General features: G+C 43.6%; 1 protein-coding gene across 1 annotated transcript in view; it reads left to right on the forward strand.

The window, feature by feature from the left end:
- LRRC8C (leucine rich repeat containing 8 VRAC subunit C) overlaps nt 1-20,942 on the forward strand; it is a 67,441-nt gene that overhangs the window by 37,329 nt on the left and 9,170 nt on the right. Inside the window, exon 2 of the mRNA XM_044301939.1 lies at nt 19,490-19,631. Within this exon, the coding sequence (XP_044157874.1) occupies nt 19,494-19,631 (138 nt within the window). The 5' untranslated portion in view covers nt 19,490-19,493. The remainder of the gene's footprint in view (nt 1-19,489; nt 19,632-20,942) is intronic.

The raw sequence follows: 20,942 nt of genomic DNA on the forward strand, positions 1-20,942 counted from the left end.
AAGAAAGCAAAATTAATCCCCAAAAATTATTTAAATATATAAATGCTAAAAAGGTCCAAGCAGGTAGGTCTCCTAAATAATGGTGAAGATAAGGAAAAGGCAAAGTTACTAAATGTTTTTTTTTAGCTCTGCATATACAAAAGAAGAGAAATGAGCTGATATCTGTGGTGCTGGGGCTGTTAGTACATCCAGTAATATACTCAATTGGCTAACTGTAGTTATGGTCCAAGACAAGTTAAATAGGGTAAATGTGAACAAGGCTCTGGGTCCAGATGGATTACACCCAAGAGTGCTTAAAGAGCTCAGTTCAGTCATTGCTGTGCCCCTGTTTATAATTTTTAAAGATTCTCTAGGTACTGGTACAGTGCCAAGTGATTGGCGCAAGGCAAATGTGGTGCCCATATTCAAAAAAGGATCTAGATCATCCACAGGTAATTATAGACAGGGAAATTAGCCTTTTTAAAATTCAGTGTCTTTGCTCTGCCTGACAGAGTTTGCTTCTTATAGTTTAGTGGGAATATAATTATATTGTGGTCTCTATTACCTAGTGTTTCTTGAACAGTAACATTACCAACAAGCTCTGCATCATTAGAAATTACCAGATCCAACAGAGCATCGCCCCTAGTGGGAGCTTCTACAAACTGGCCCATAAAGTGGTCCTGCAGCAAGTTGAGGAATTGTCTCCCCTTAGTGGTTGAGGCAGAACCATGACCCCAGTCAATGTCTGGGAAGTTAAAATCTCCCATTATCACCACTGTACCAGCCTGTGCCGCCCGCTCTATTTGGTTATACAGTTGAGTTTCTATCTCCTCTGTGATGTTAAGGGGTCTATAGATTACACCAAGTATTATTTTGTCAGTGTTTATATCCCTTTGAACTTCCACCCATAAGGTTTCCACATCCTCACCATCCTCATGCACAATTGCCTCTTTCACACTTGTCTTCAGATCACTCCTCACATACAGACACACGCCACCACCTTTTCTATTGACCCGGTCTTTCCTAAATAGTGTAAACCCCTCAATATTAACAGCCCAGTCATGCGAAAGAGTCAAACCATGTCTCAGCCACACCAACTACATCTATGTGTTCTTCTAGTACCATAGCCTCCAGCTCCCCCATTTTTCTACCTAGACTTCTGGCATTTGTGAAAATACATTTTAAGTTACTATTACCTGTAAAGTGAATATCTGGGATTTTTGGTTACCTTGGTTGATATTTGTATGTAACAGGTTCTTGTTACCGCCAGTTCTATTTTTCTTTGATGTATAGTTCTGCCCAGTCTTCTCCCTACTTTCCTCACTAACCCCAGCCCCCACTAAATCCCCACTGTCCCCTCCTATATCCCATTTTCTATCTACACTATCTAACCCCTTGTTAGTATGACCCCCCACCCTGCCCCAGATCCTAGTTTAAAAGCTCCTCCAGCCGTCTAACTATTTTTTACCCCAGGGCAGTGGCACCCATCACATGTGCGTTGTGTGAAAATCGCAGCATGTTCTACATTCTGCGATTTTCACGCAACGCTGGCCCCATAGATGTGAATGGAGCTGCGTGAAAATCGCATCGCATCCGCATCCGATGGTTGCTAAGAGATGTTGTTTGTAAACATTCAGGTTTTTATCACGCACGTGCAAAACTCATTAAATCGCATTGCACCCGCGCGATCGCAAACAAAACTGAATCAACTTGTTTGCAAAATCGCAAGTGTATAGGAGCGATCCGTACCTTTGAAATTAATGGGACGGCTTGGATGTAATTACACCGGCTCACCGCTGCAGATGCAACAGCGAGCAGGTAAACAATGAAGAGGAGGCAGCGCTGGCACGGCGCGCGCCTTCTCTTCAAACAGGTGATCGGCGGGGGTGCCGGGTGTCGGACCCCAGACGATCTGATATTGATGACCTATCCTGAGGATAGGTCATCATTAAATATAACTTGGACAACCCCTTTAAACCTTCACCCAAAATGACATTGAAAAATTGTCTTCTTCAGGGGAGGACTATTAAAAGGAGAAAACCAGTATGAATAAAATATGGCGAAACTGAAATATGTCACAGTTAACCTGGTCTAGATAAGGGGGTGGTCTTCTCACGATGGTGGTGGTTTCGCGGTATGTTTCTTATTCTTATGTGCAGCTTGCCAAACCATTAAGGCCCCTTGCAGACAAGCGTGTCTGGATTAGGTCTGGATGCGCTGCGGATGCGTTCAGTGAAAACTGTGCGATTTCGCAAACAAGTTCATTCAGTTTTGTTTGCGATCGCGCGGGTGCAATGCGATTTAATGGGTTTTGCAGGTGCGTGATAAAAACCTGAATGTTTACAAACAACATCTCTTAGCAACCATCCGTGCGGATGCGATGCGATTTTCACGCAGCTCCATTCACTTCTATGGGGCCAGCGTTGCGTGAAAATCACAGAATGTAGAACATGTGATGCGTGAAAACCAACACACATGTACACAGCCCTATTTAAATGAATGGGTCCGGATTCCATGCGGGCGCAATGCATTCGCATCACGCATTGCACCCGTGCGGAATACTCGGTCGTGTGAAAGGGACCTAACAGTGTGAGATCGGAATCATGGAAGCAAATTCAAACAGACTTCAGCTGCCAACAAGTGGCTCCTGCTTCCTAAACCCACCCCAAACTCTGCTACTGCTGTTGATCAATGGCTCTATTGTTCCCCAGCGTCATACCAGGCAAATGGTTACTCATGCTCGTGAATGTTCCTGTTGTCTTAGTCTATGCAGTATTTTAACAGTTGGAGCAGCAGTTTGTGTTCTGCAGGTACTTTTCCAGCTATTATACCTGAGGACCGGCCGTTGCCGCTATTGTTGGCCATTATGTAGGTCGTGGGCTAAGTATTATGACCATTCTGTCATTCATCACTACAGACCCTAGAGCAGGGATACCCAACCTGTGGCCCTCCAGCTGTTGAAAAACTACAACTCCCAGTGTGCCTGGACAGCCTACAAGCTATTAGGGCATGCTGGAAATTGTAGTTTTGCAACAGCTGGAGGGCCGCAGGTTGGGCATCCCTGCTCTAGAGCATAGGTTCTCCAGCTGGTAGATGCACCATGTACCACATTTTGGAGCAAGACCACACTTGCACAAAGATTGACTTTAAAAAAAACGGGGGGCAGCATAGGGCTTAGACAACCTGGCAAATTTATTACTATTTACACCAGAAAACTGGTGTAAATTGGATCTCAGGCAGCAGTATCGGAGGCAGTGACTCAATGGTTAGCACTGGTGCCTTGCAGTACTGGGGTCCTAGGTTTGAATCTGACCAAGGACAACATCTGCATGGAGTTTGTATGTCTTGTTTCCTCCCACACTCCAAAGACATACTGATAGGGAACATAGATTGTGAGCCCCACTGTGGACAGAGTGATTCTAATATCTGTAAATCGCTGTGGAATATGTCAGTGCTATATAATTATCACTATATTAAACCCACAAAGTAACCACTGCTTCACCTAACAGAAATACTCAATTAAAGGAGTTGTCCGGGCTCAGAGCTAAACCCGGACATACCCATAATTTCACCCAGACATCCCCCCCCGACTTAAGCATTGGAGCAGTTCATGTTCCCATGCTCTTTCTTGCCCTACGCAGGATCGCGCAGGACAAGGGCTCTTTTATTTACTATAACACACTGCCGGGCAGAGGCTTCCGCCCAGCAGTGTGTTCTGTGACGTCACCGTCTCTGATGGACGGGCTTTAGCGCTGCCCTAGCCGTTTTACAGGCTAGGGCAGCGCTAAAGCCCGCCCATAAGTCCCAGTGATGTCACCGGGCTTACTGCTAGGCGGAAGCATCTGCCTGGCAGCCCAAAGGGCAGCCCGGTACGTCACCGGAACTCCAGAAAATGCCTTTTCCCTGCGCGATTCAGCGCAGGGCAAAAGAGAGCATCAAATGCTCCGATGCTCTTGTCAGGGGGGTTGCCTGGGTGAAATTCTGGGTATGCGGACAACCCCTTTAAATTAATAAACCAACAAATATGAGTAATACTATGTTCCTTTAATAATTTAATTGAGTATTCCTATATAAGTGAGTAAAATAAATCAATGCCAGATGGTGTAGATTTAGTTACTGACACATGGAGATGAATAATTGTGGAGCATCCAGCTCCAGCGGACAACAGATTAAAGTTGAGATCACATCATTTTTTTTTCCGTTGTACTGCTCTGCAAAAATAACGGAAGTGCAGGGTTTGGCGCATAACTGAGTTAAAGGGAACCTGTCATCAACCTTATGCTGACCTCACTGAGGACAGCATAAAATAGTGACAGACGTGCTGATTTCAGCGGTGTGTCACTCATGGGCTAAAAGTAAGTGGTTGCCGAGAACCAGCATCATAATCATTGGTTAAGAGTCCTGGTTATTCATAATCTCCTGCTCTCCCGCCCATCTGCTGATGATTGGCAGTTCTCTCCTAGAGAGAAAGGGAGAAGACTAGGTAGAAGACTGTCACTCATCAGTAGGTGGGCAGGAGAGCAGGAATTTATTAATAACCATGACTCTTCTCAGGTGGCCGGGACTCTTTTCCAGGCCCAGTCTGCAGTGATTGTGATGTTGGTTCTCGGCAACCACTTGCTTTTAACTTATAAATGACAGACCACTGAAATCAACTCTACTTTATTCTGCCGTTAGTATGGGCAGCACAAAGTTGATGACAGGTTCCCTTTAAATGGAGCTAAACAAACTTCATTGACTAAATTGGAGTTAGTTCAGTTTCCATTTGGAGCCAGTTTTTTTTCCCGGACAAAAAAGTCCCAGATGCAGAACTATTTTGTCCGGTGTTTTTGAGAGAATCTGTTACGCAGGCGCTGAACGGAGCTTCCAAAGCAGATGTGAGCTTAAAGAGGACCTTTCACCACTCCTGACATGCATGTGTTAATAGTTTCATGCATTGCCCATGTAGTAACAATTCTGGAGCATCTATTCCTATGACTCTATGTTATGCCATTCCTTAATTATTTCTACTAGAAGTTATGAATAGATTGCTAGCAGTCTGCAGTAAGGGTACAGAGAGGTGGTAACCAGTTGGGGGGGGGGGGGGTGTACCTGAACAGTTGGAAAATGTCAGCACTGTTTGGATAGAGTAGGTACACCCCCCAACTGGTTACCACCCCTCTGTACCCTTACTGCAGACTGCTAGCATAACTTCTAGTAGAAATAATAAAGAAATGACACAACATAGAGCCATGAGAATAGATGCTCTAGAATTGTTATTACATGGGGGATTTATGAAGCTAATAAACAGGCATGTCAGGAAAGGTGACAGGTCCTCTTTAACTTAAGACTGGCGTATAAAATACAGAAATTCAGAAATGTCCCCATATTCTCTGGGAGGGGGAAGGTCCTTGTGATTTTAATCTGTATGGCCCATAGCCAGGCTCGGACTAGCACACAGGGATACAGACAGGCTCGGACTGGCCCACCGGGGGATTCATCGGTAGGCCCCCAGTCTCCTGCGCCCGGAGATAAGAGGAGTAATTATTTATCTTGTTTCTCAGGAGAGATAATTATTGTAGCCACTAGGTGGCAGTGATGCAACTTCCTACTGGTGTAAATTGTACAGGAGGCCCCATAGTATCTTTTAAACTTCCCAGGCTGCTGGCAGTGAAGAAGGAGAGAACATGTCTGGCCATCCTCCTGCCCTCCCTGCTGTCAGAAAACTGTGGTTGCTGGAGAGAAGTACTCATCTGCGGTGCTGGGCTAATTTCTTAGGTGTGTGACAGTAGTGAGCTGTAGGAGACTGTAAGGGGAAAATAGGGGATTTATTTATAGTAGACACAGATCTATGAATGTGTGCTGCTTTCTGCAGAGTTCAGAGTGGCATTGGGTGGAAATCATGCTCTAGGTCCCCCCAATGCCTCTGCTTTAGGTGGACCCCCATTACTGGCCCAGTTCAAGATGCCCCCACTCTAAATGAACCCCTAATATTGCCTCTTCTCCAGTTGCCCCCCTTAATACCTCTGCTCCAGGATCACCACTATTACCCTACCTCATGTGACCCTAATGCCTCTGCTTTAGGTGCGCCCCATAAATGCCCCAGCTCCAAATGCCCCCACTCTAAATGCACTGCTAATATTGCCTCTTCTCCAGTTACCCCTGCTCCAGCATCCCCACTATTACCCTGCCTCAGGTGACCCTAATGCCTCTGTTTCAGTGCCCTTTGCTCACGTTGCTCCTTTAGCACCTTTGTTTGGGCTTTGTTAAAGGTTATGACCTGCAAAGGAGGTTGGACTTATGACTGAAAAATTCTGCACAGTGCATCACATTCGCCAGTATTGATGCGTATGGTTTACATGGCGGTAGTGATGATATTCCGTATTTCCAGGCATCACTGCTTCCATGTAGAGAGATATTGGTGGTGGAGGATTTAAAGGGGTTGTCCAGGTTTTCCAGTTATCCTCTCCGCGCCATAGGGTAGGGCTGAAACGATTACTCGATTAATTCAAGTAATTCAACACGAAAAAATTCTCAATGCAAGTTTTTTGGAAAGAGGATTCGTTTGTGTCATGCGACGAAGGAGCGGGAGTAAAGCATTACTAGTAATGCTCTGATTTTACTGCACCATAAAGTAGGGAAACCGTTTAGTTCATGTCCACATTGGTTTTCTGGAAGGGATTGTCTAATGACAGGTGGCATTAGGTGGCTGCAGTTCAACTTTAGGCAAGCTGGTGGCACTGGGGGGCAAGCTGGTGGCCAAGCAGGTGGCACTGGGGGGGAAACGGATGGCACTAGGGGGGCAGCTGATGGCACTGGGGGGGCAGCTGAAGGCACTAGGGGGGCAGCTGATGGCACTGGGGTGGGGGAGAGCTGAAGGCACTGGGGAAACTGGAGCTGATGGCACGGGGGGAGCTGATGGCACTGGGGGATAGTGGAGCTGATGGCACTGGGGGAACGGAGCTGATGGCACTGGGGGGAACTGATGCACTTGGGCTGATTGCACGGGGGTTAAGACAAAGAGTGTTGGGGACTGAACTGTCATGATGCAGCCACCACCATGCTTCACTGTGGGTATGGTGCTCTTTTGGTGATGCGCAGTGTTGTTTTTGCACCAAACATATCTTTTGGAATTATAGCAAAAAAGTTCAACCTTGGTTTCATCAGACCATAACACCTTTGCCCACATGCTTTTGGGAGACTTCAGGTGTGTTTTTGCAAACTGTAGATTGGTTTGGATGTTTTTCTTCGTAAGAAAAGGCTTTCGTCTTGCCACTCTACCCCATAGCCCAGACATATGAAGAATACTGGAGAGTGTTGTCACATGTAACACACAGCCAGTACTTGCCAGATATTCCTGCAGCTCCTTTAATGTTGCTGTAGGCCTCTTGGTAGCCTCCCAGACCAGTTTTCTTCTCGTCTTTTCATCAATTTTGGAGGGACGTCCAGTTCTTGGTAATGTCACTGTTGTGCCATATTTTCTCCACTTGATGATGACTGTCTTCACTGTGTTCCATGGTATATCTAATGCCTTGGAAATTCTTTTGTACCCTTCTCCTGACTGATACCTTTTAACAATGAGATCCCTTTGATGCTTTGGAAGTTCTCTGTGGACCATGGCTTTTGCTGTGGGATGTGACTAAGAAAATTTCAGGAAAGACCAACTAGAGCAGCTGAACTTTATTTGGGGTTAATCAGAGGCACTTTAAATGATAGCAGGTGTATGCTGACTTCTATTTAACATGATTTTTAATGTGATTGCTTAATTCTGAGCACAGCTACATCCCCAGTTATAAGCAACCACATTATTATTATTATTTTTTTTTTTTCTTCCCTCCACCTAAAATATTTCAGTTTGTTTTTCAATTGAGTTGTACAGTTTATAGGTCACATTAAAAGTGGAAAAAGTTCTGAAATTATTTATCTTTGTCTCATTTTTTTACATCACAGAAACCTGACATTTTAACAGGGGTGTGTAGACTTTTTATATCCACTGTAAATATATTCAATGCACAGCACCTCAACCAGCCTATGTTTATATAAAAACCTTGTTAGATTATTTATTATATTTGAATAAATCCGTACCGTGGGCCCTAAGCACCCGAGTCCGACACTGCCCATAGCCTTGTGGGTATTGTGTTGCGATTTATTATGTCTTATGGTGGTGCGCTTGATTTTGTGCATGGTGATCTCAGCCTTGTGTTCTTCTTCTCACCCATGGAAGTCTACTCTGTGAAAATCTTGGTGCACTTGTGCTGGCATTGCTATATTTACGTGCTGTAACACTCCATGGACTCTTTGAGCAAAGTACACCTGGCACACATATGACAAACTGGCTCATTGAGAAGGTAGCATCCTATAACAGTACCACTCTGCACTGTGTCTATAGAGATTACTTGTTTGTGTGATTGAATGGACCCGTTAGCAGTGGTTGTCGCTGATGTAATGTTTGTAGCTTGTCAAGATCTGACATAAAACATGCACGCTTCCATAACAGAGATGCAGATGGCAGTAAAAATGACTTCTGGATGGCTGGGCGGCCACATTGCTGTGTGACAAGCTGTGGCTCATACTTATTTCCTTATACATTGTAGCCAATGGCTAATTGGAATTTTGCTGTCCTGCTGTTTCACTGTATTTTTTGGTTACTGGCAAACAATATCAGCAAATTCACAATTAACAATATTTCTATATAAGATTTCTCTATTAGTCAAACCCTACTTAAAGGGTTCGTGACACTAATATAAATGTATCCCATTCAACAGATATCACTGTTACATCACTTTCCCCAAATAGCACCATTTATCAAAACTACCTTTTTCTAAAGTTATTAGCCTACCATTGCAACCTGTGGCAAATCTATTTAGATTTTCAGTTGCTGTAGGTTATGCCCTACACTGGGGCCTTGTAATGTAGGACACACAAGTGGCATTGGTAAGAACAAGGGGCGTGGTTAGTGTCACATGCTCTGCTGATGTCAGGACATATCTGACTGTCTTAAGACATAATGGGACGGCAGGCACATGACAATTCTATTTATTTATTTATTTGACTTATTCCCACTTCCTGACAAACCAGGAAGTAGGATTCAAGCACGGGGGATAAGAGAAAACTTCAAATGGGGTAAATCTGAAAAAAAAAAAACTGTAGGACGCACATGGGTCATTGGTAAGAACAAGAGGCATGGTTCGTGTCACATGTCCTGCTTATGACAGGACACATCTCACTGTCCTAAGAAATGATGGGGCAGCAGACAAATGACAAACCAGGAAGTAGGATTCAAGCACGGGGGATAAGAGAAAACTGCAAATGAAGCAAATAAAAAAAAATAAAGAATCCAAGGAAGAAAGGGAGCTACGGTAGTTATTTGAAAATACACTTTAGTTTATGGCACAACCCGTTTGAAACAAACTGGCTAGGCTCGGACACCTAAATCACATCCAAGAGAAATACAAATCAAAAAGAACGTCAATGAAGTAAGACTCCGTTTAAATCTAAAATATAACTTTTATATGAGCTTTCCAGACCAATGAGCATCCCATATGTACTTAAAAACAGCTTTCAACACGATGGACTCTGTGGTAACATACAACATGCCAACACATCTGTGCCTATAGGTCACAAAACTACCTTTGACAGTGCCCCAACAGGGAACACATAAAGTGAGAGCATTACTTCAATAGTAAAACACATAATAATAATAATGTACAAGAGGCAAATACATTTCAAAGTATAAAAATCATAGTACACAGATGATAATACTGTTGAGTGTTACTACTATCTTACACCATGGGTTGTGTCTGTCTTATCCTAAGTTAACATTTATATTACCGAGCACCGTCTATTTCAAGTTTGTTGTGGCTGCAGCAGTGAAGTTTCGTATGCAGCTGCAGCCAATCACTGTCCTCATCGGTGTACGGCCCAAGACCACAGAGGCCAGTGATTGGCTGCAGCGGTGTATGGGACATCACTGCTGCAGCCAAAACAATACATCACTGGCTGCAGCCAGGGGAGAGGGAGGAGTGGATCAGTGTGCTGGAAAGGTGAGTAGAAATGCTTTTACTATTTTATAAGGGCACGGGCAGTTTTAATTAACAAAAAAAATGTGGACAACGCATTTAATTGTTCATTAAAAGGTTGGCTCTTACAACAACCCTTAGGCATATTCCCTTTAAAAGGCGTTGTCCGGATTCAGAGCTGAGACAGGCTCAGTAGAAAGTCCATGAGTCCGTCTCGAATCCAGCTCCTGCAGGGAGAAAAGGTCTCTCCTCATTCTAGTGATCAGTGAGGGTCCCACCACTCAGACCCCCACCGATGACAAATACATTTTTTTTTTTAAAGTACACATAGATTTTAATTTCCACAAAATGCACCGATAAAGCTTTGCTACTTTATCCTGCCTGAGTGGTGTAGGAAGATGAAATCATTAATAATAGGTGAAGGAGAAGCGTGTCAGGTTCCATCTTGATAGGATCTACTTGTACATCTCTGGTTTTTGTATAAAATATTCTGGAAAACAGTTGTTACCTTTTCTGAGAACTAACATCTGTAATGTCCGGATATTAAGATGTAATCTTTGGCATGTTTAGACTGCACTTTTATCAGAGCATGACCGGCCAGGTTGATAATAGAAGGGCTAAAAAATCTATCACTATTTTTCTGTACAATATTGTTTTGCTTGTGATTCCTGAGATGCTTCTTGCAGAAGAACACTCCAGGGGTCCCCCGAGTAAAGTATCGGCTGCGTTGTCCAGAGCAGCCAATCAGATTCTACATTTTATACTTTCAGTGTAGTTTAAAAAATGAAAGCTGAACTCTGATTGGTTGCTGTGAGAAGCCAATTGTTCTGATACAAGAGGTCCAAAATTGTACGTTTAGAAGCCGCCTTGCTATATTGTTTCCTACTTTGCATTGAAATAAAGGGGAAAAAAATGGATGGAAGAATTTACATTGCTAGCTCCCAGTGTGCAAGTGTGGCATTTGGGCATGCCTCCTCGGCCAGGGCATGACTGTGAGACCAACATCCATAAGACTGACAGATATGGTGACGGGAAAGTGGGAGAAGAAAAGGGTGACTGAGTGACCTGTGAACAGCTCTATAGATTTCAAAATGGCTGACAATGTCTTGTGCGTCATTTCTGCCAAATCAAAGCTTGTGCAGACTTAAAGGGGGGTTACATATGGACTCAGATAAGGTGATGTAAGAAGTATTTAGCCATTCCAGAAGGAACCATGTGAAAAAGTAACTGCTCCCTTAGTTATCAACCTAAACGTGAACTCTACAATGCAAGACTTGATTACAGTAGACTTGACAGATACCATCCTCTCTATACAGAACGTTACCATAAGACTTTATGTAGACTCTCCGTGTAGGCCTCTTTTGGGAACCTTATGTCGGAGCAGCATAATACAGCAATAGAGCATGCCAAAATATATCATTTTTATAGAATTCGACAAAAATAAATCATAGAGCGGTACAGTGGGGTCCTATGCACCACTATAGAGCAGTGCATACAGAGGTACAATAGGGTCCTATGTACTTTTATAGAGAGGTGCATACAGAGGTACAGTAGGTTCCTATACAGCTCTATAGAGAGGTTCATATGCACCTCTATAGAGAGCTACATATAGAGGTACACTAGGGTCCTGTGCAACTCTGTAGAGTGGTACATACAGAGGTACAGTAGGGTCCTATGTACTTCTATAGAGCGCTCCATACAGAGGTACAGTAGGGTCCTATGTACTTCTATAGAGCGCTCCATACAGAGTAACAGTACTATTTTTTTCGGGAATGGAAATGCGGACCCGGAAGTGCGGGCCCGCATTTCCGGAGCCAGGCCTCACGTCGTGCGGCCCCATAGAAGTTAATGGGTCCGCAATTTCGTTCCGCAAACTGTGGAACAAAATTGTGGACGTGTGAATAGGGCCTTATAATATGGATGTTCCTGAGGCCCATTAGTGAAGTAATTTAGGTAAACTTTGAGAAAAGTTGTTGAATACTATGAGGCTGTAATGATTTACTGAGCCATTTGTACATTCCCTTGGACTTCATGTACCCTTAGTGTGAGCTATTAATCCCAAGTGAAGACAATCTGCGACTGCATTAAAGAAGAAGAGGCTTGCCAAAATTGCTCAAAGCCCCAGTGACTACTTATTTAGGAAGTCACAAAACATCTCAGAATTTCATCCAAGGAACTGCCATCCTCGAGCTTAAGCGAAGATAAACTATTTGGTCTCCGGGCTCATAACACACCCCGTATTCACTTGTTAAATCCATTCCCCTCACCACCACTCCCCATAGTTCAGCAGAGATGGTCTCTGTACTGTACTGGTAAACTAGTATGTATGGTATATGACTGCTAGTGATTGGATGCGGACCCTATTATGGTGTGTTCAGTCAAACCGGATCCGGCTTTTGCATGTTAAACCCGAAAAAAAAGTTAAAGTCCATAAACGGCGGATCCGTTTTTTCCAATGCATTTTTTCATTGTGATCAAAATCCTGATCAGGATTCAAATGTAACCCGTTTTCACACATTTTTCCGGATCCGGCGGGCAGTTCCGGTGTCGGAATTGAACGCCGGATTTAAACAACGCTAGTGTGAAAGTAGCCTTACTTTGTCCACTTCTTTTTTTATTGCAATTTCTTGAATTTCTTTTTTAATCCTGAATACAGGATTCCGAATGAATGTAGCAGCCTGAAGTATACCGTATATTGATGTAGCCGTTCAAATTTGCCTTTTTATGTCTTTTCCTTTTAGACTACTTGAATAATAATAATTTAAAAACGTCATTAGCTCTAAATAATATAAATACCAAATAGTTTAAAATATTTTATGAACAAAAACTAATATTCTGTCACAGATTCTGAAATCCTTAAAGTTTTATCCTCCATCCCCTCGGGTAAAAGCCCTGGCCCTGACGACTTTACCATCTCCTACTATAAAACCTTTAAAGATATATTATTACCCCATTTTAGATCCTTGTGTAACTACCTTCTTAACGGAGGTTCTCTTCCTCCCCAGTCACTTTCGGCCCATATAACCATCATTCGTAAGGAAAACAAGGACCCCCTTAGCTGTGGCAATTATGTAAAATGGTGGACTAAGATCTTGGCCCAATGTACTCAACTGATCTTAGGCTACTTTCACACTTGCGTTCAGAGCGGATCCGTCTGGGTTCTGACTGCCCAGACGGATCCACTCATATAATGCAGACGATGGGATCCGTTCAGAACGGATCCGTCTGCATTATATTGTAGAAAAAATTCTAAGTGTGAAAGTAGCTTCAGACGGATCCGTCCAGACTTTACATTGAAAGTCAAAGGGGGACGGATCCGTTTGAAAATTGAGCCATATTGTGTCAAATTCAAACGGATCCGCCCTTATTGACTTATATTGTAAGTCTGGACGGATACGTTTGCCTCCGCACGGCCAGGCGGACACCAAAACGCTGCAAGCAGCGTTCAGGTGTCCGCCTGCTGAGCGGAGTGGAGGACAGATGGTGCCAGACTGATGCATTCTGAGCGGATCCGCATCCACTCAGAATGCATTAGGGCAGTACGGATGCGTTCGGGGTCGCTTGTGAGAGCCTTCAAACGGAACTCACAAGCTGAGCCCCGAACACAAGTGTGAAAGTAGCCTTACCTGATATCATCAACAGGGAACAGGTTGGCTTTGTCCTTGGCAGACAGGGGAACAAAAATACTACACACCTGCTTCACCTACTAACCTGGGCACGAAGCACTTCTACACCCTTGGCCCTACTAAGTACAGATGCGGCGAAGGCCTTCGACAGGGTCAACTGGCGTTTCATGTCGCGGGCCCTGTCGAAATTTGGCATTTCTGACCAAGTCATTGCTGCAATCTTTACTTTATACTCGGCCCCCTCTGCCAGGGTCAAAGTCAATGGCACCCTCTCACCCACCTTCACCATCTCTAACGGTATGAGACAGGGGTGTCCACTCTCCCCAGCCCTTTTTGTCATTGTTATGGAGACTGCTCTGTAAAATCTGCCAGGACCCAGACATTGAAGGCCTTACTGTTGGCTTCCAAGCCCACTTGATGGTCGCCTTTGCTGACAACCTCTTGATCATGACTTCCAACCCCAAAAAATGATTTCCTAAGCTGCTCACCCATTTCGATGAATTCGACTTTATCTCGAACTTTAAAATTAATTACAGCAAATCTCTCGCTCTTAATGTCTCCTGCCCTACCGGTACGGTTAATATTCTTAAACACACCACCCCCTTTCAACTGGGCCCCTCAGGAGATAACATTCCTTGGTGTCCGCATCTCGGTAAATGTTAAAGATCTATTCACCCTCAACAATGTCTAATTACTTAATTCCATTAGATCACATCTACAGAACCTGAAACTCCCATTTATCTCCTGGATAGGCAGGAAGAATTATTGAAAGTCTTATATAGTCCCCAAATTTATTTATTTACTCCAGGCACTCCCTGGTTACCACACTCTTTCTTCACAGAAACACGTTGTGTGTTTTCCTCTTTTCTTTGGGGAGGCAGATCGCTTAGGATTGCTTTTTCTGTTCTGACTAAAGAGAAGAGATTTAGAGGCTTCGGCCTTCCTGATATCCACCTATATTACACGGCCCTCCAACTATGCAGAAGCGTGGCCCTTCTCTCTGGTCAGACCGCAAACCTTTGCTCCCAATTGGAGCGGACCCTGCTCACCAATAAAGAGAAACTTGTCCTGTGGGGACTTCAATCCTGCTCTCCTAATAACACATTCATCTCTCCCATTTGGAAAGGCATGCTTGTAGAATGGTCTTCTAAACTATACAAATCCCAAGCTCTCAAATTCCCTAACCCTAGACTGCCACTACATCTTTTACAATCCCATATCCATCCCGCCATCCTGGAACCTTCGGGTGTTTGGTCCCTACCCACGAGTCTCACCTTGCAAGACATATATAGGCCTGACGGCGACTTGGATTGGGATGGGATCCTTGGCCTACCAAAGGTCAAAGCTACCTCCTTTCTTCTCTATATAAACTTCCTCAGAGACATTAGGTCCCTCAAATTGCCACCCACCTACCCTGACTCTCCTACCTGGTTGGAAAAAAGGTTAAGTGCTGCTCGAGCCCCCCATAAACCTCTTTCTATAATGTATAGGGAGCTGCTCTCCTCCTCACCTCCTGAACTCCATTTTCTAGGATCCTGGAAAACAGAACTTTCTATTCGCCTCTCTGATCCGGAAAAGGCCTTCATCCTCTCTCATTCACATGGATCGCTGTATTAGAATACATGAGAACTCATATAAGTTGCTAACGAGGTGTTACAAAACATCAGAATTCTTACATAAGCTCAACCCAGAGTTCCCGGAGTTATGCTGGAGGTGTGGAGTAGAAACAGGTTCGCTATCCCACATTTGGTGGCATTGCAGGAAAATGCGTCCATACTGGACTCAAATAGAAGACTTAATTAATGAGGTCTGTTCTTCTAATATTACATTAGACCCTAAACTAGTCCTTCTATGGTGCCCTAGTGGTTCTCTCACACCATCTAACTCCAACCTTCCGACTATGCTTATTACGGCAGCCCGCTTGTTGATCCCTTCACTGTGGAAAAGGGAGTGTCCCCCCCCCCCCTCTATTTCAGACCTTCAGATTTGAAGAATTAGCGCATTGGGAAACACATTCTCGCACTCAATTTCTCAAAATCTGGCACCCCTGGAAGAGCTTCAGAAAGTTCTAATATTAGAGTAGATTCCGTTCAGGATGCATCAGGATGTCTTCAGTTCAGTCATTTTGACTGATCAGGCAAAAGAGAAAATCGTAGCATGCTACGGTTTTATCTCCGGCGAAGAAAACTGAAGACTTGCCTGAATGCCGGATCCAGCATTTTTTTCCCATAGGAATGTATTAGTGCCGGATCCAGCATTCAAAATACCGGAATGCCGGATCCATCCTTCTGGTCTGCGCATGCGCAGACCTTTAAAAATGAGAAATAAATAAATACCTGAACCGTTTTGCCTGATGACACCGGAAAAACGGATCCGGTATTGCAATGCATTTTTCTGACTGATCAGGCAGGCAGTTCAGGCAACGGAACTACCTGCCGGGATCAAACAACGCAAGTGTGAAGTACCCTAAGGCTATTTTCACACTAGCGTTTAAGTTTTTCCGGTATTGAGATCCGGCAATGGGGACAAAACTGAACTGAACAGAACGGAATGCTCCAAAATGCAAGCTGTGGAGCAAAACGCATCAGTTTTCTCAGACACAAGAGAAAACGGATCCGTCCCCTATTGACTTTCATTGGTGTTCATGCCGCATCCGTCATTGCTATTTTAAAGATAATACAACCGGATCTGTTCATAACGGATGCAGATGGTTGTATTATTAATAACGGAAGCATTTTTGCTGATCCCTGCCGGATGAGGCAAAAACGCAGGTGTGAAAGTAGCCTAAACTGAATAAATATAATAAAATAAGTGCTATTGTATTTCTTAATAAACGACCAAACAAGTGAAAATAACAGACCTTGTGCTAACACAACAATAAAAGGAGACTATGTATACAGCTTTCAAAATAGAGAGCACATGCCAAACTGAATTTTGCATATAACGACCATCTGAGACATATGAGAGTGTTCCTGTGGACGCTGAGATCTCAACGCGTTTCGTTCATGCTTCATCAGGAGATAACAGTAACTATATTATTGTATGAACCTTATATAGCCAGTATAATAAAGTAATCAGTACTAAATTAGATACAGATGCTACTTACAATGATGCATAGAAGGCGTGGAGATGCAGCAAAGCTTCCGAGGCGGCGCAGGGAGCAGGACGGAAAGTATGCCATAAGCATAGTTCTTAGTTCATAGTGCTTTAATAATGATGCTGCAATATTCTGTTTATGCTGGTTACCCGGGTGACAGCATCTAATGTCATCAGGGGTGGACTGGCCATAGTCCCTACAGTCAGTGAAACCTGGCCAGCAGCTGCAGATGTCCTCCGGAATTTAACTGTATCACTGTCTTCAGTATGGTTACAGGGAAGTATTTTGTGCTGCACTGCTGTATTTGGTTCTGCTGGGGTGGGCTTTTGTGCTGCCCTATGGTATTGCTGGCCCCGCCTACTTCTGCTGTCCTGCCTACTTGTGTCTTGTGTTGGCCCTGCCTACTTGTGTTGCCACGCCTTCTGCCAATTTGGACTTGCCTACAACATGGGGTTACTTTTAGTTTTTTTTTCCAGGGCTACTTTAAATTAGCCCCTGGACGTCATTTTTTGGTATTCTTTGTGCCTATAACTTTTCTATCTATTGTGTTGATAAAGGCTCAAGATAGGCCTAAACGCGTCCTAACGTAATCTGGATGTGCCTGGATTACTTGCAACTTCAAATAGACTGTGAACCTAGCCTTACCATGCTAACGCTCAGCTCACATTACAGGGAGCGTAGCCTTGACAGGGCGCTGCGTACAGTTTTTAGGAAATGCTTTGCCCCCTGTGAACTGCTTGTTGTATACATCTACATTGCGATCTGCATACTGGAAAAACTAAGCTCGCCAATGTCTCTGTAGAAACAAGAAGTACAAGCCATCGCAGGAAAGCTTCTATTAACTGATCATTACGTGACCACCTTTATATCAGAGATTCATTGTGGCTTCATTTTTCTGTGCTAGACAAGAAAAAAAAGACTATTTTTTATTGTTTTTTTTTTCCAAAATATAATACTTTCCCTGATAGTTTCCCATTTTGTTTGAAGCTGAGTTAGCATTTACTTCTTGCTATTGCATATTAGACAGAGTATGTGCGCAGCTGTACACATGGCTGAGTGGCACAGGATACATCGCCTCCCCAGTGATTAAAATGATGAAATTATAGCCGAAGGAATTACCGGCACTATAAACCAATTAGGATATAATGGATATAAAAATGTTTAATGAATAAAAATTAAAAGTCACAAAAACATAAAAAGATATTTTATTTTGTTATCGAAGACTAATTTCACCAATGTGTAATACCATGCACCTGTATTACAGCCAAACGCCCCGACCTAACAGTGGGTCTGAGGACCCAAATGAGCAGCTTCATAGAGACCTTTGATGCTGTCAGTTTGGCTGGTTAGACCCAGGACAGTCAGACATAATATACTCATCTTACGCTCACGAAAAACAAGCCCAGTCTTAAAGGGAATCTGTCACCTGCTTTTACTATTTTAAGCTGTCACCATCACTATGTTCACTAAAGTACCTTATTTTCAGCAGTCTTCTTTTTACTTTATTTTGTTTTGTCCTTTTGATATAAAAGCGCTTTTTATGATATGCTAATGAGGCTCCAAGGTTCCCAGAGGGGTGTTTTTTTCCTTCTCCGGTGCCCAGTGACGCCCCCCTGCAGTGCCCAAGAACGCCTCAAATAACCTCCCACAGCCCCGGCAAACGGTTCCGCCCCCTCCCCACGTCATAGTCTACCTTCTAGAAATGCCCCGTCCTTCTTCCTGTCGGCGGCCAGAAAACTCGCGCAGGCGCAGTACCACCTGCGCGATCATCAACCTCCTCAGGGCAACAGCGCTCAGGTCACATCACTGGGCTCGGCGCATGCCCAGTGAGACTTTTGAGTCTGTTGCCCTCAGGAGCTTGATGATCGCGCAGGCCGCAGGCGGTACTGCGCCTGCGCCAGTTTTCAAAAGGATAAAACGAAATAAAGTAAAAAGACTGCTGGAAATAAGGTACTTTAGTGAACATAGCTATGGTGACAGCTTAAAATGGTAAAAGCAGGTGACAGATTCCCTTTAATAAATAGTCGATAAGTAGCAGGCATTCAATATGCTATCAGTGGCGTGCCTTAAATGGAGGCAGACCATGTAACTACTATGGGGGGAACTCCTCTTCTCTGTGTGAAAACTGCACTTTCATGCAGCCGCCACTAGGGGCAGCTCAGTTCAAATAGATTATTACAGCTTCTAATTCAGTCAGTTCATTCCTGTGCACTGAGCTCCCCCTAGTGGTGGCTGCAGGCAGCCAGCTTTGTAATAGGAAAGAAGCAGGAGCTTTATCAATGCCAGTTGTCTGGTGTGAATACATTAAGAAATCTGGTGTTTATAAGATAAGATGCCTTTATTGTCACTGTACAATACAATGTAATACAATGTACAATACAATGAAATGTTGTGAAGCACCTGTTCTACTTTGTCTGACATAAAAGTCAGATAACATGGGTGAGGCCAGGTGTGACTTTTTTATTAGAATTTTTTTCTATAAAAATTTCTTCTGCTTAATAATAAAATGTGTAATCTGGAGCGCTGGGAGCGCTGGGCTTTGTATTCTGCATTGCCTGGGAGTGATTGATGTACGTGTACTGGGAAACTGGGTGGGGCAGGACGGCCCAGAGTAGGTTTTGCTATAGGGTCCTATGAGATCTGTGTATGCCCCTGTATATTATAATATATAATGTGATGATAAATATACATAAAGATATTGTATTCATATGTGAAGATTTCAGTGAGTCTTCTTGTCTTGCATGCTCTTGCTATGACAGTCACATGACAGTGTTATTCGTACCTTACAGGACAATGATTCCCGTTACTGAATTCCGTCAGTTCTCCGAGCAGCAGCCAGCATTCCGAGTCCTCAAACCATGGTGGGATGTGTTTACCGATTATCTGTCTGTGGCCATGCTTATGATCGGGGTGTTCGGCTGTACATTGCAGGTAACCTCTGTATGAATGTGTAATCCCACCTACTGTCTCTATCCGCACTCCACTTAGACTATGAGCTGTGTTTGGGAGAAATCTCTATATTGACCCGTTATATACAGTCAGGTCCTATATTTGGACACTGACACAAATTTAGTTTTTATTACCTGTTTACTAAAACATATTCATGTTATAGTTATATATTGGACATAAAGTCCAGACCTTCAGCTTTCATTTGAGGGTATCCACATTAAAATTGGATGAAGGGTTTAGTATTTTCAGCTCCTTTACATGTGGCACCCTGTTTTTAAAGGGGCCAAAAGTAATTGGACAATCGACTCAAAGTCTGTTTTACGGGCAGGTGTGGGCAATTCCTTCATTTTTTTCATTCTCAATTAAGCACATAAAAGGCCTGGAGTTTATTTGAGGTGTGGTGCTTGCATTTTGAAGATTTTGCTGAGAAGTAAACATGCGGTCAAACGAGCTCTCCATGCAGGTGAAACAAGCCATCCTTTATCTGCAAAAACAGAAAAAAACCATCTGAGAAATTGCTACACTATTAGGAGTGGCAAAATCTACAGCTTGGTACATCCTGAGAAAGAAAGCACTGGTGACCTCAACAATGCAAAAAGACCTGGATGCCCACGAAAGACAACAGTGGTGGATGATGGCAGAATAAGTACCATGGTGAAGAGAAGCCGACCAAGTGAACAACACTCTCCAGGATATAGGCGTATCTATATCCAAATCTACCATAAAGAGAAGACTGTATGAAAGTAAATACAGAGGGTTCACTGCACGGTGCAAGACACTCATAAGCCTCAAGAATAAGAAGGCTAGATTGGACTTTGCTAAAAAAAAAAAATCTTAAATTACCAGCACACTTCTGGAAGAACATTCTTTGGACAGATAAAACCAAGATCAACCTCTACCAAAATGATGGAAAGAAAAAAGTATAGCGACGGCATGGTACAGCTCATGATCCAAAGCATACCACATCATCTGTAGAACACGGCGGAGGCAGTGTGATGGCTTGGGCATGCATGGCTGCCAGTGGCCCCGGGGCCCTAGTGTTTATTGATGATGTGACACAGGACAGAAGCAGCCGGATGAATTCTGGGGTTTTCAGAGACATACTGTGTGCTCAAATCCAGCCAAACTGATTGGTCGGCGTTTCATAATACAGATGGACAATGACCCAAAACATAAAGCCAAAGAAATCCAGCAGTTTATTAAAGCAAAGAAGTGAATGGCCAAGTCAGTCTCCTGATCTGAACCCATGGGTGTAGGAACCCCCAAAAATCTGGGGGGACAGCATTTTTGCTC

Source organism: Bufo gargarizans, chromosome 7 (assembly GCF_014858855.1).
Source record: "Bufo gargarizans isolate SCDJY-AF-19 chromosome 7, ASM1485885v1, whole genome shotgun sequence".
Classification (NCBI taxonomy): Eukaryota; Metazoa; Chordata; class Amphibia; order Anura; family Bufonidae; genus Bufo; species Bufo gargarizans.